The sequence below is a fragment of the Athene cunicularia genome (genome assembly GCF_003259725.1).
Source record: "Athene cunicularia isolate RWA chromosome 15 unlocalized genomic scaffold, athCun1 chr15_part1, whole genome shotgun sequence".
NCBI lineage: Eukaryota > Metazoa > Chordata > Aves > Strigiformes > Strigidae > Athene > Athene cunicularia.
In genome coordinates, this window is record NW_020799121.1 from 9058110 (window position 1) to 9074000 (window position 15891).

Here is a 15891-nt window from a genome sequence, read left to right on the forward strand (position 1 = left end):
TTTACAGTGAAAAAAAAAAAAAAAAAAAAAAAGAGTCTCAATTTAGTGTGTATAGGCAGTGCCTCGACAATGATATTGTTCATACCAGAGAGAATCCTCATGTGGTCATCCCTCTGCTTTCTCTGATGTAGGCTCTGTTCTAACTCTGTGCTTCACATGGTTGCTCTGAACAGAAGTGGCAGGTGGGAAAATGAACACATAGTTTGTCAAAGGGTATCTGGTCTGGGAGCGAGTAGACCATGTTCTTTTTACACCAGCAAGATATGATTATTCACAGCATGGTGGTTCTGAGGTTAATAAGGATGGCAGTAGAAAGCTAGACTCTAATCTGAGGTTTTTTGATTGACTCTTAATGATATCTCATGCACTGGTCAGCAGCATCCAATAAATGGCAGGCACTTCTGACCTTCCTTCCCTTTCTTGTTAAGTAATTTCATTCATATAAAAGCAATAAGACCAGACAGGCAGTGAATTTCCTGGGTGATAATTGCATTTCTTCAGTGGCTCAGATCTTCCCCCTGCAGCATCCAGCCTCCCAGCATACAAGCCATGTAACTGACTCCATTTTGCAGTCTTTTGGCACCTGGGCACCTTGACTACTTCTAGGGTAAGAAGGGCACAATATTATGTTGGTGTAATGATGCTGGATTTAAACACAGAGGAAGAGACAAGTAGATACGTCTGATTTGACATACTGGCCTGCTGCCACATTAACATTTTCACTTTAACATGCTTTAAAATCTCCCTCAATAGCCTCTCCCTCGACTATCTGCGAAGTAGCAGTAATTAAGGGGATTACTTATTAACTTTTGCAACTTGTAAATGAGGACTCCATTGCTATCATAGTTGTCTCAGCACAATTTGATAGCGAGTGAGCTGACAGAGCCCCTTTTCCCTCTAAATGAGCATCCTAAAACCACCCTTAAGGCTTTGAGGCTTTATTAGAATACAGATTGAAACAAATTGCAGTAGAGAAAAACCAGACCTGGAAGAGGCAGAATAAAGGGCTTGAAATCAACCTTCCTCCATGAGGACCCTGTTCTTCAGGCCTGCTGTTGTCCAGCAGTTCTTCAGTGGCTTCTTGGGCTGCAAGAAAATTTTGAAGGTCCCCAGAGCGTCCCTAGGAAAAGCTTTTTTTCCCCTTCAGTGCCTTGAGATGTGGGTTTATGTCTGCAGGAGCCTGAGGCCCCGCGCTGGCGGTGTCCCTTCCCACGCACGCTGTGCAGGAGGTTGTGCCCTCCCAGCGAGCTCCCATGCTCAGAGAAGGAGCAGTGTCACCCTCCTCCCTCACCCAGGGTGTAGCAGCGTGAGAAGGCAAAGGGGCAGCCACCCTCTGTTAACGGAAAAAGGCTGCTGTGAGCGCAGCAAAACAGGTCTCTTCCATCACACACGTACTGTGACAATCAGTCCTGATCAAGAGCCATCTACATATATTCTTTATGTCTTTAAATATTTTCCCTTGGCCCAATATTAATGTAATAAAATATATTCTGGCACACCGAGATTACAAGAGACCAATTTTTTTACCTCACCTTCTACATATGGATTTTTTTTCTTTGAGGGCCATTTTACTGTGAATGACTTGAGGCAAGTCAAATCATCACTTAAAATAGAAGAAAGGTTTTATAAAAAAAAGCCCTACACCCCTGTAAAAATTATGAATGATTGTGCCTGCTTAAGTTTATTTTTTAAACTGAAAAAAACCCTCTAAAATAATAAATGGCCCTCACCTGAAGCCTCTAATTACAGCCAGTAGCATTTACCACACCACTAAATTGCAGAGCAGTTAAGCTTCACACAAAACTGAAATACCAGAGTGTGATCCTTTGTTATGTAGGCCTGAAGCATATGTTACCCTCATGATTTCTTTTCTCCTCTCATATTTTTGGATACTGGTCGCATGGTTGGATTTTTTCAGTAGCATTTATTTACAAAAAGTAATTAGACTTGTTGCTATCAATAGCCTCTACCAGAGCTCTTAAGAAGAAGCTGCATGGCAAACTGACATTGCGTCCTTGTTAAATCAACTCCTGCTGAGTGGGTGTGATTTACGTCTTGGTTACTTCACTTTCTTGATTGCCCTTTTGCAGTGAAATAGTGGGTAGGAGCAGTGGGGAGCAGGGGTGTGAAAGAAGGGAATGTTGTGTCCTGGGAGAGCCCCCCTGTTTTGCCCTTGAGCAGCGTGTCCCAGCCTGCAGCAGGACAAAGGGCTCCTCGCCAGTGCTTGGGGCAGAAGGTGGCTGTGGGTCAGATTTTGTGTCCCATCGCTGGGGTTCCTGGGGCCGCTGTTAACATTTTCCTTTTCCTTGCTTCCCCAGCTTGTCCGCTACAGCTCGGAAGGCGTCCTGCAGCTGGGGCCGCTGGGCTCCACGGCCTTTCTGCCGGACTCCAAATGCCTCGTGGACGATGGGAAGGGCAGGACACCGACTCTGAAGAAGTGTGAAGATGTGCTGAGGCCAGCGCAGAGGTTCTGGGATTTCACACAGGTGTGGAAGAGCTCAGGAAGCCCTGCAGAGATAATTTGGAGAGGAATTCTGCTCTGGAGGATATTTAATGAAAAACAAGGAGGTCTCTAGCGGACTATTCTAGGAATCCCCCCTTATTCCTTCTAGAAAGAGTCAGTTATGTTTTCCATAGGTCATGTGCTATTCTGGAATTTTCTTATTTTATTACTAGGAATTTTGGGGTATGTTTTCTAGGAATTTTTAGTTACCCTTTCTTGGAATATTCGCAAATTTGGTAGTGATTGTCAAGAACATGCTTGTAACTTTTTTTTTGAGTGTCTAGGAACTTTTGTTTCTTCTATAATTTTTCTGGGATTTTTCTAGCAGCTTTCTAGGAATTTTTACACCTAGAGCTTTCAAATAAATTTTAGGACTTCAGAAGGCATTCTTACATTTTCTGGGGCTTCCTCTATCTTGGGATCTGTAGGGATTCTCTAGTGCTTTTTAGAGATTTTTCTAGTGATTTCTGGGGAATCTTTTAGCAATCCCTAGATCTAGAATTATCAAGGAATTGTTTCAGCACTTTGTATGGGTTATCCAGCTTCTCCTAGGAATTTCTAGCACTTTCTGGGGACTTTTATTACTTGATATATACAGAATGTTCCGGGTATTTTGTAGTGCTTTCTAGGGATTTACGGATCTAGCACTATTTTTCTTACAGTCTTTTCACTTTTTCTATACTTTCTTCTAATCCTTTTCTTTTTTCTTAGAATGGCCCAATCATCAGCAGAGACACTGGCCGTTGTCTAGAAGTGGAAATGTCAAAGGATGCAAATTTTGGGCTCAGATTAGTGGTACAAAGGTGCTCGGGGCAAAAATGGATGATTAGAAACTGGATAAAACATGGCCGACATTGACTGCTGGGGCTGAGAAGCTGCCTCTCCTGCCGTTGTCCATCGCTCAGTGTGCCGTATCTTGCAAGGCAGTTGTCTTAAAGCAAATTAGTTTGAACAGGACTTGGCTCTCAAGAGTCCTCTGTAGTTGGGCATTCAAAGGAAAAAAGAAGAAAGAAAAGCAGACAGATACATGCCGTGTTTGACTCTTCCTTGCTCTGGTAGATGACCTGGGAAGCTTAACAAGAGTTTTCTGTTGGTTTGGGAATCTTGTGAAGATCAGAACACAACAGAAAAGTGCGTTCCATAAGCTCTCCTAGTGGAATTAATAGACAGACATTTCTATGATGAGTTCAAAGGAGAGATTCCAATACTGCCTCATAAAGAGAGTTCTCTGATGGGTAGCTTTTTAGCTTTAAGTTATTGACTGGTGCACAACTCCTATGGTGAATAATCATGTGCCTTTTTTATTGTACTTCGTATAAAAGGGGACTGGAAAATCCTACCTTTTCGGCATGTCTGGTTCATTGTACTAAACAAGAAGATCTGTAAATAACACTGGAAATATAATATATGATAAATTTCAAGGTTGATTGTTTAGGAGTCTCTATTTCTAGAAAGAGACTGTTCCACAAATGTTTACAGGTGGTTCTCAACCTTCAAGCTGCTAAAAAGCAGCATTTTAGAGACCTCTTCTAGTTAGACACAGGTAAATGTTGAATAGGTAAAATAGCCACATGCTCCATTATCTTGCCACATTTTACATTTCTTGGCTGTGAAGGCATCACAGTATAGCACTTGCATATTTAACTCTTCCGAGGCAGTAAATGTCCTAGTAGATGGATGAATTTCTAGAGGCCTCAGCTGGCCCACAAGCCCTGAGTACGTAAGTGCAAGGTTCCCATCCCGTGGTGCTGCAGGCACACTGTTGCGTTGTTCCAGAAACTGCCTAGAAGCTGGATGCTCGTTACTTCTGAAAATAAGTTGACTGACTTAGGAGCCATCTGTGGAATTTAACAGCTTGAATCTTCCATTTTGTTACTCATCCTGTGAAAATGTCAAATGTGAGCAAATACACTTTGTGAGCACTGTCTAGACAAATTTCCTGAACAAACCGACAAAGTCTTTTTGGTATTTGAAAAACAAACAAAAGTGATAAGAGGGCAAATTAGAGCAAGAAATAGGCAGCATATATAAATACTGTTACTCTGAAATATATATATTTTACTCTAGTTGACCCATTGACAGCATCTTTGTGAACCTGAATTTTCGGAGGTATCCGGTGGTTCATGCAGTATCTGTGCACTGGTGGCCAGAGCAATGACAAAAGGCTCTCAAAGCTGATGGCCACTGTCAATGTTGGCAGCCCTTGGATGTGGGTCCATGGCAGACAGCTTTTCGTTACAGAAGACTCAGTCCTACTGAAGGACAAGCAGAGATGGTATCTGTTAACTTCACTGTTTAATATTTTATAGCAATTTAAAAAAAAAAAAAAAAGTTCTGTTTTACTGAGCCAGGAAAATAGGTAATTGCAGACACTGCGATACCATGAATCTTGGTGATCTGTTTCTTGAAGAGCTTTTGCCATTCCTATTTCAAGGCATGCTAAAGAAAATAGAATGAAAACAAAGTTAATTTTTCAAGGGCATGATATATAATAAAATATTTTTCTTTTAACATGCAAAATCCATCTGTTCTTGTCAACTCTTGGTTGGTATCTAGAGAGCATATCACTATATTTTGTCCCAGTTTTATTTTTGAAACAGTGTGTGTAAGATGTAATAAAGAGCCAATTCTCCTGGAGTTTATTTGTGACTAATTGCTGATCTTTATTTATGTCACATGGATCAGGTTATGTGTGAATATATACAAAAGAATAATTTTGGGTGAGATTCTAAATACTAAAATGCTTAAAATTCCAAGTTTATGGTTAGTTGAACACAACCTCTTGAACAGTGTAATAAGACCTGCAGGGAGAGGTAGCATCTTCAATAAATCAAGAAATAAAGTTAAAAATCATGGGCAAGCTCACTATTCAAGCCTTTCTTGCAGGTCTTAAACAGGTAGGAAGCTTCAGGCCAAACACGGATTGGGAGCAGTTGCCCTGCACTTGACCTCCTTTACTTAACCTATTAAACAATTTAAAAGGATAGTTACCATCCACGGAGCAGGTGTTGAATGCTTTGTACGGGAGTTCTATTTGCAAGTGACTTTTCATTTTCTCTCCAGATACAATTTCTCTCTTTTAAATTGTATGAAAGCTAGATTCTTCTTTTGTTTACTCGGGTGGCATTTTGCTTCTTGAAATACTTGCTTAAGGGAGGTGAGAAGGCAAAGGAAGGTAAAAGATGTTTTTACCTTTCACCTGCCCATTTTGGGCAGTAATGACACAGGTCATTCACACCATTAGTAGTCAATCCTATGAGTAAGTGCTGACTATTTTACATGAAGATGGCTGGAAGTTGAAAGTAATTATATATCAGTGTGACTACTAAATGCCTAGCTATTAAAGTTACTGTACTGAACAGAAGTAAATATGCCACATGTTGGGTTTGGGGTTTTTTCCTCCTTTGTCTTGAATTGCCAATCTACGCTTGATTCTTCCTTAGCAATGGGGCAGCAAGCCTTTCATATCCTGGATAAATGAAAAAGGAAGGCTGAATATTTGGAGGAATACCAGGTTTTAAATTTACTAACCTAAAAGGAGCGTGTGGCATTTGTAGTTTAGGAGCTTTGAAGCTGAGAAGAACAGATAGATCTGTGTTTACTGGCAAAGACTTCAAGCAAGCATGACAACCCTTCACTATGACACCACCATAATGAATGTGAATTGCTTGTCTTGGAATTTTGCTGTTGCATGTTTTCAGTGCCCACTGCACAGCAGCAGGATGTGGCCACAGCATCTAACTGAGAGTGGTCAGACCTGGCAAGCTCTGAGGGCAGAGGCCACAGGCCGCAGAGAACTTGCAAAAACCAGACTTTCAGTGCAAGAAGGAAAGCAGAATTTTGTGATAAATAAATGGCTCTGAGATTACAGAGTAATACAAAAGAAATCAAATAACTCTTAAAGGTGGAGTTGGTATTTTCTGTGATTGTCATTTTTTTAAGATTTACTGAAACAATTTCTTACACTTGAAAAAGGCATCTGTTGGTTTATTTTTAATTTAGTCTTTATCTGTATAAGCCACTGCTTTGGCTGTGGTATTAACATGGTGACTCTGCATGTGAGAGGGTCTTAAATATTCTCTCATAAAAGGAATAATAATAAAAGAAGCCTCGAGTATTATCTGTTTTAACCAAAGTCTGTGGGTCTTTTGTCAGTATTTCATCCCTTAGCATAATCTGAAGTCCTGCTTAACGTTGTTTCAAATTTTCAATCTTGTTTCCCACAGTGCAGCAGTCTAGATACTATGAAAAGTATTTAATATGCCTTATAGAGAAAATTCAGATCAAAATCTTCAGTTGCTATTTCTTTTGTTTAGGAGATTATGGTGTTAAAGACTAGGTCCTAGGACAGAATAGAAGTTGAGAAAGAACATGAAGTCTAGTACACTGCTGTCAAAGGCAAACCAGTTAAAAAAAATACTCTCGTAAGCATGTCAAAATCCCTAAAAATTAGTTTGAGTCTTGTGACAAAAAAAATCCCTTTCTCCTTTGAGAGCTATAAACTATTTTGCCAGCTGAATTTATTCTTGGCTTGATTAAAGCCATTGGTTCCTAAGCCAAAATAGTCCTCTAATTTTACTAGTTCGCTGGCTCCCGAGGCATGCTAACCTCCAGTGGGAAGCAACTAAGAGAATGAAGAGCTAAAAAAGGTGGTGTTGAAGGACCCAGTGAATTCCCCTGCAGTAACATAAAGGTATATATTGTGTGCATCCATGAGGCATCAGAACTCTTCAAGACTGTTGGACATTCAAAAAGCCAAACTCTGGTTCCAGAGAAGTGATCTAAGACATAAATATAGAACGCAAACAGGTCTTCATACGTATTCTGAAAGTGTTAAACTGTCTATCTCATTTCAATGAATAACGTGGGGCTTGGTGAGTCTGAAGATCAGGCCCTTTTCAGTGTATTAAAACCTCACTTTCTGTGTGACAAGGGGTGTAATCCATCTGACACAGGACAGCTGCAATTTTAAGTACTTAAGCCAGAGCTAATAAGATTTAATGAAATAGCACCAGTCCTAAACTGTTCTTTAGATCAATTACACAGCATGTAATTCCTTCGGTATCCAGTATTCATTTGAAATGGTTCATTAACAGCCATACTAAAGCACATTATGGCCTGTTTTGGGACCCAATGAGTTGGGTTGTAAGAACTTTAATAGAAGTTGGAGTTCAGAGAGAGTTTGGCATATTATTATTCAGTTAGGACACAAATACCTTTGTTTTTTTTTGTGAAAGGCTTTGAGAGGAAGAACAGCTGTCAGAATTTGCGTAATTGAAAATGTTTCTAGCTATGATGTTCTATTTTTGACTGCTGCTGTTTTGACTGCCTGCTTCTTACTGCTAATCAAAGTCGATCATGAGGTCATGCCACAGATAAAAGGTGGTGTTACAAATTAGAAGAACTAGTTAACAAGCTGGATAGAAACCAAGGAATGATCACTTCTTCACATGTCTCTAGATCTGGATGCCACCAAAGTAAATTTAATACTATATTCTCTCTGGAAAGAATCCCAAACTTAACACATTTTTGTACTGCTTCATCAGGAATACCTATTGAAGAGACCACTCTAGTGTGTACCTCTAAATCGTATTTTGCAGATACATTTTTGTGTGTGCGTGTGACATTAGTGGACTTAAGGGAGCTGTAATTACTGAATACATGGAAAATACATTAATTGGCACCATGGTCTATGTAGTATGTGCATCACGCTTTTCTAGCTTCCTGTGTGGCAACAAGGATGTTCTTGAAATACCAATGTGCTGAGTGCATTCTCCTAGGTAGGGAGTCTGCTTGCCAAGTGAACTAAGGGAATGCAAGGAGTAAATACTGAAATTACATAGTTAATAATTCTCAGTGAATTTGGCACAAAGTGCATCAATATTTACATCTTCTAAAAAAGATGTAATGAATGAGCTTCGGGTTCTCTCTTCACAATCTCCCTATTTTACTCTGATAACTGTTGAAAATACCTTGTCCCTCTAAAGATCTGGGATGCTTATGCCGTGTGAAGACTTCAGCTATGTCTTTACAATGCCCCAGCCATCAACAGCATTAGAGAGAGAGATACACTGGCCTCTTTAGTACATCATGATGGATTTTGGAATGGTTTCACAAAATACATTGGCTTATGTTATGAAAGGGTTAATGATATGTAACTAAAGGTGTTGAGTTCATGGATTGCCCTAGGTAAAAAACGATGTTTTCTCTGGCCCAGAATACTTACTTATAAAAAGCGAAGCAACCAGTATGACATAAATACCCCAGTGAAGCCACAGTACGGCAACCTGATTTTGAAGAACAGAATTTCTGAATTGAGAGCATTCTTCAAAGACATATGGAAGCACTTGCTACTTTTCATAGGGTTACAGTTTTCTATTGGCCATTAGCAAGTATTGCGCCGTTTTCAGTCATTGGAATAAGTTTAATTTTAAAAATAGTGCAGCAACTAGAATGCAAGTTCTGACTGCAAATAGTTTTTATTATGTGGCTCATCATCAAATAATTTTGTACTTACACTTGAGAAATTAATAAATTACTATTCATTTTACTGCTGACATGGACTGCATTTTTTATCATTGTACATTTGGACACCATGTATTAAAGTTGTCGCACAAAGGAAAACTAGAAAAGCAAAGTATATGTGCATTTTAAAATTTAAATTGCACATAGACTGTTCTGAAAGGTTGTCAGCCCGTTTTTGAGCTGAGCACAGCACACTTTGCAGCAGACTGCAAGCTGTTCTGTAGTGGATGAGCTCTGTGCATATCAGAGGGTGTGTGCACATCCAGAACTAGACTGATCACAGTACAGACTGCGATCACATTGTGATGGTCAGAGCTGAGGGGAGGCTTGTCTTGCCATCCTGATACAAAGACGTGCTTGTGTAATGTTTGCAGGTACCAGTCCACGGAGCAATACAAGCTCTGTTCTTGCACGGTCCCATGGGACTAGTAAGTTCTTCACAAGAAGCATTCAAACATAGATTAAAAAAATCCCTGTAAAAAGATTCTGACCTTGTAATCACCATTCCTGGAATCATTGAACTGTGGGGAAAAATATGCTATCGAACCACAGCCAGGAAGCTGCTGATGAAAGTGTTCTCTTTCTAGGAGTTCTGCATTGGAGCTATGTTTTAGCAATTCAAGTGTGTAAGAGCACAATTGATCTGTCATTGACATGTTACTCTTCTAAAGAACACAACCAAAGAAACAACAACTTATTCTGCCCAAATGGCCTACTAAATTCTGGTATAAAGGGGGCTTTTTTGTTTCCTTTTACCTCAACATTACAAGACTGAAGGATATCCCACACCCTGTGACCTGACCTATATCAAAAGAGAGGCCAGATTTGCAGATGATATAAAATGTCACTGCTCTGCCAAGGAAGTTGTGGGAACTATAGTAAATTTTACCATCTATAGACCTGGTCTGTTGCAACTGATGATAGTGCTATTGACTTGATTTTTTTTTTCTGCTTCCAAAGCCACTTTTATCTGCCCAAAGGCAATAGAAAGGGGATATGAAGTGCTTATGAACTCCCTTCTATACTGTCACACTTCTACCAGAAATCTACACAGCCCAGCACCTCATCATTGAAAATGGTCAATAATTGATGTTTAGAAGAATGAAATAGGAGACAGAGAAAACATAGAATGATGCTTTCGTCCTATTTCTCCCCCTAATTTCAAAAGGTAAGGATTTCCCAAGCAGAGGCTATACACACCGTCCCAACCATTAGATTTAATAACTACTGTGGGCCTGTATGTATCTAAGCCACTTCTATCTCTGGATGTCAAAACATCCTCTTGTAAAAAATAGCACAATTGCTGTGAGTCAGTATCTCTGCTTTTCATTCCATAGGATGCCCTGTAGTTCTCCTATGGTGAAAAACTGTGAATAACTGCTGCCAACTCTTTTTTAACACCCTTCTTCGTTTGACCTATGTCATCCTCTTTTAAAATATATTTCAGAACTGATTGAGTGTCATGCTTTTTTTGGTATTGCTAGCAAACAACTTTGTAAAAGCGCAAGCAGATGCTCTGTGTCATGTATTGGGTTGGGTGATAGCACGGTGACAACTGATTGGGTTCTGGAACTGCTCAGCAGTATGAAACATACATTACTGGTTTTAACATTGGTTTGGGATCTCAGCCAGACTGTTTCTCCTCTGTTAGTGTGTAGGCACAAAGTTTGCAATTTGTGATCAAAGAGCACAGAGCATCTGAGAGAGGATCCAACACCTTCTTTAATTCTGCTAGAAGGATCTCCCTGCCCTGCTCCTCCTGCCACCCATGGGTTACAGCTGTGTGACCAGACTGGGACATGCTTCTGTGTTCCTGACTCTCTTGCATACCTCTGGTTCAGTTGAATTAACTGGGTGAGACCTGAGCGCACAAGCTTTCTCCTTCTCAAGTTCTACAAGGACGGTGACTGCCTAAGTCAAAGAGCAGCTGTTAAGTGATGCCCTGATTTACCCAGAAGAAGTAGTGTTGGCTGTAGTCTTCAGGTGGGCAACAACGAAACCAGCCTCAGAAGGAACAGCCTGACGCAGCCTTGGCAAATTTAGCTTTGTCTCCAGGATTAGTGTTTTCTAGGGTGAGGCATTTGTTTGTAAAGCCACACTGAGGATCTGTTTAGAAACGCTGCTCTGTTGCTAGCCAAGGTATCCTGTGGACTTAATCACCTATTATAATCAAGCCATCATTTCTTGGAAGGAGAAATGTCACCTTTAAATCTACCATATGCTTGCTAGAGTGAACATTCTGTGAATAATATCCAGGAAAATTAGGTGCATATAAATACTTTGTCAGCAGTTCTGCATCTGACAACATTTATACTGCAGAAGTTATCCTAAGTCTCAGATTTTTCACTAAGAGCATATATTATGAACGTAGCCACCGCTCCTCTTTTTCTGATCAATAAATCTTCATGACACATGGATATGTGTCTGTAACTGAAAACTATGCAGCAGTGATAATGATTTTTCGGGCTATACATTGCTTGGTCGTTTGGTTGCTTTGGTGTGGTGTGGCTATCTGTTGTTACTGCTATGTAGTTGAGCACCTGTACTAGTTAGACCTGCCTTTGCATCCTGGCTGGTTATCTGGAATTTAAAACGAGAAAATAAGGACTGAGGTATTTACTGTCTGTCATGTTGAGATAAAAGGAAACAAAAAAAACCCTCTTTATACTAGAATTTATGAAACACTCTTAACTTGTGAACAAATTCAATAACTTATTTCAGTGCCTAAAATCAACTATAATCCTAAACACCAGCAAACAAAAATGAGCCCTTTTCATGTAAATTACCACAACATTTCTCTGGACTGTTTCCTTCTTTTCATAAGATCACCTTTACTGCTTAACCATATTCTCTGGCTTTCCTTTTAGGCTGTTCTCACCTTATTTTATCATCTTGTTTCCCTAATGTAATTGTATAATTTATTTTCAGGTGTGTGACTAACGTAATGACTGCGTTGGAAAAAGGAGCCTTCTAACTAGCAGAAATAATTCTGTCATTCACAGAAATTAGCGGTTAAGGTGCAACCAGCAAAGTGATGTGATGTTCATTAGACCATGTGTACAATTTTTAAGAGTCTATTATTTGTTTTAGAAAAGCCAAGCAGAACTTCCTAATGGCCTTTAACTTACTGACAATGGAGGCTGTAACATGACTCCTTAGGTGGACCCAGCTGGCAGAAAAAGCTCTTGAGGGAAAAGGCTGTTTTAGAGTTGTAACTTGGAGTTACAAAAATGGGATGATAAGGGAAGGGAAAGGCGTAACAGGATTTCCTTGAACTTGAAAAATGGGAGTCAAACGTGAGAAACTGAGCTGTCCAATCTGGAAAGCATGAACCGACATTCGGCAATTCACTGAGTGATTCAGTTACATGAATAAGTGAGCGTTAATGAAGAGATTTTAATCAGGATTCAGATTTTTCTGCTTTTGCAGTTTATGACAGTGAAATCTGTTTAATCTGTTGACACACGCACAGCTTAGTGCCATGGTGTGTTGGAAGTGAAACGTTTGCCAAAGCCTATTGAAATTCTCAGTGTACTTCAAGTGTTGGAATTCTGTGCAGAAAATGGTGCCACCTATCAGCAAGAAGGAGGAAATTAAGCAGTAAAATGATTTGTTTAAACAGAAGAGAACTTCTATTTTCATTGCAAGGCTGATGGTTTTGTATTAAAAAGCAATTAGCAAGATGTTCAGCCTGCTCAGGATGATGCTGGGTAAATGAGGTGCTGATCTGGCTGGCCACTCGCACAGCCAGAGGAGGTCTAGGCCAGACGAACACTGGATGTCCCCATCTTGCTGACCAAAGGGCAGAGAGTTATGAGAGGAGAATCTGCATTAAGGTTTCAAAATACAAGTCAAGCAGATCAGATGAGGTCCAACTCCTAAAGGTAAGTAGTTAAGTATTTTTGTGAATCAGAATCTAAATAACGTTGGATTCGGTTTTTCTCTTTTTATATGGTATAGCTCTGTTTGAGTCACTCTTCAGAGCAGAGTGTAGGTGCATTGAAGTGACACAGGTATTTTGAAAATATTATTTGTTGTTCTTTGGAAAAGTACATTTTGAATTATTCTGTTAGAATTTTTGTTTAAAATACTCAGAATACATCCTAGCACGTCCGAGCCATGTGTTTCCCTCACAACTCTCAATACTGAGGCCCACGATGCTGCATTGTGCCGCTGCCTTTTTCTGAACAGAAATTAAATTCAAAGCTTCAGTGGGCTCCTGAGGGGCAGTGAGGGATTTGTGTTGTGTTCAGCCTTATCAGAAAAAAGTCAGAACACTTTTCATCTCTTAGGAGCCTGCTTTATGTTTTGATCCTGGAGCCAAAGCTCCTTTCTTAAGTCTGAAGCAGTTACAGAGACCCTTTTTGGTATCCATCAGGCCAGACTGCCACAAGATTGTTGTTGTTCTTTATACCACGGCTTCTCTTGGTTTAGTGGAAGGGGACTCTGTGTAACTATTAAACCTATTTAAAACCTTACAATTCTAAAGGTTTTGAAGCACTTTCTTAACTTACTTGCCTGAGCACAAGGCAAAACAATGGACTTTTTTAGGGTTTTGTTTTCTTTCTTTTAATTTTGAAATGCATTGATAAATGTGCCCAAAAATTTAGTCTGAGATGAACGTACACAGCTTCATCACGTCTCACAGAATTGTTCTTTTGTACAGCAGCAGAGGATTCATCCCAAACAAGTAGACAAATCCTGACTGCTTAGAAAAACAAGGCTCCTAATTAGTTAATTTTTGCCAGGCCTGATGACTTAATGAAAATTTGGAGGTCTAATGTTCTTATTGAACTCACAAGGACCAGAAGATATCAAGCAAACTTGGCAGCTCACAACACCGAGGAAAAAAGATAAAATACAGGTTTTAGGATTTGTTTTGGTTTTGTAATCATGAGAATCAAAGAATTGTTGAAGTGGCAAGTATAGAAAGTAAGCTGGGGCTCATAATTTCTGTTCAAAATGTACACTCTGCTTCCTTCAAGCATTTCACAGTGAGAATTAAAATCCAGAGAGAGGCACAAAAGTAAACTATCAGAAGCCTATCACAGTATCTGCAGAAATTTCTAAGTACTGCTGTGACTCTCATTGTTATATATCTGAATATGTCACAAACACTCATGAACCTGTTCCTGCAATATCTTTGCAAGGTATCTTCCACCTCACAGAGAGAAGTTGCAGTACAGGGCGGGGGATAAGGACTGAATTTATCCTAGATCCTTTTGAACACTTAACTGAGGAGAATGTCAAGCTCCTTATGACTCATGGCTCTGTCTGGAGGGAAAAGAGACCCCAAGAGCAAAGAGTTCTTTTCTTTTTCCTCTTTCTTTCTACCTTTCTCTCTACAATTTGAGTTCAGGGTTTAAAGCCACTAAGGCAAAAAGCCTGGCTGAAGTGGTTCACCAGTGGAAGTCTGTAACAAAAGAGGGGTGAATATCATGTTTCTTGAATGAAGCAATGACAAGAAGTGCTTCCTTCTCTGTTCATACATGCAGGGAAAAGTGGCTCATGATCTTCAGTGGAGTTGTCGCGTTTAAGGCTGAACAGTTAAGCTATGGGGAAATTCAGTCTAATTGAATGCAACATGGTGGGTGAGAATGTGCTCCCTCAGACCCACAATTAAATGTAATGGTAATGTGCTAGCCACCAGAAGCTAGTCCACATTTACACAGTATATTTATCTCAGGCCATTTCTACTTCAGTGGTGTTGTCCTTCGAGTAGCATGTTATCAAATCCCTTCAAATTCTTTTCCAAGGAGAAGTGTCGTCTAGGGAGAGTGGGTTTTTCAGGAGCAGCTTCAGTTTTATCTTGAGGTGGAAGTCAGCAGACGCTTCTTTGGATGCTAGTTCTAAATCAGTTTTTATGATTCTATTTCTGGCATCATTACTCCAGATTTCTAGTCTCACTTTTCACCATTCACAGCAGTTTCTCCATTCTACAATAAATTCAAATCACACTCTTTATATCCAACCCTCCAATCTGAATTGCTCAAGATTAAAAACTTCACAAAGAAAGCAGATTAGCACTGGAGTTTAAACAAAGGAGAGAAAAAAAACCACCAAAAGGAGGGAGATTTCCAGATCTATTTAATGATTTATTTTCCTATCCCTGTAAGCATGCAGCTCTTACAGGTAAGAGGATGTATTTAAGGCAGTTCATGCTGCTGGCTGTGGAAAAATTTTGTCCTAAAGGAGGCTCTATGCATGGAATTGTCCATGTATGGAAAGGCAAGGGGAAGGAGCCGAACTGTAAATATGTATGTTGTTTTACCATCTGGAGAAATGTACTTTTCCCACCCCAAATTCTCCTGCTTTCTCTTCATACTTTCCCTGTTTCTACTGCACGCTGAGCTTGGCTGAGCTTGGTATCCTGCTGCTTTGTGAGTCTGGCAGTCATGTTCTAATAAAAGGTATGGTGCTGGGTTCATAACAAGGGCAACCCAGACTGCATCGCTGAGCTTTCCTGGAGGTGAATGTGAGCTGGTGGACAGTGGGGAGTGTGATGCACGCGATATATTCCCCAGGGGAAAATGGTCAAGGGAATATAAGCATAGAGTGGGAGCCCAGGAGTTTTAGTTGATTCATTTAGTCAATTCATTCAAACTGGGTACGAGCACATTGTAGAAGTAGAAGCATATAAAGGCTGGATTTTCCGTGGGCTTTATGCTATGCTGTATATATTAATAAGAGACATTCTCAGAAATCATCCTCCTCCTCTTGTTAATATGCTGATGAAAGCTGATTCAACATAAGGTTCTGATTTACTCTGTGTGTATAGATCAGTGTGACATATATCATGGAGTTTTCATGACACAAAAGTGTATAGGAGCCAAACAGTAGAAGAGCATCAGCACCATCAAACT

General features: G+C 39.9%; 1 protein-coding gene across 3 annotated transcripts in view; it reads left to right on the forward strand.

Annotated features, from left to right (window-relative positions):
• Positions 1–6633, forward strand: part of GALNT9 (polypeptide N-acetylgalactosaminyltransferase 9) — a 155646-nt gene extending 149013 nt beyond the window's left edge. For 2 of the 3 annotated variants that reach the window (XM_026859671.1, XM_026859672.1), the window contains exons 9-10: positions 2319–2486; positions 3215–3506. In XM_026859671.1, the coding sequence (XP_026715472.1) occupies positions 2319–2486; positions 3215–3361 (315 nt within the window). In that variant the 3' untranslated portion in view covers positions 3362–3506. Of the gene's footprint in view, positions 1–2318; positions 2487–3214 lie in introns of all 3 variants that reach the window. The other variant, XM_026859670.1, reaches the window with a different exon arrangement.
• Positions 6634–15891: the final 9258 nt, after the last annotated feature.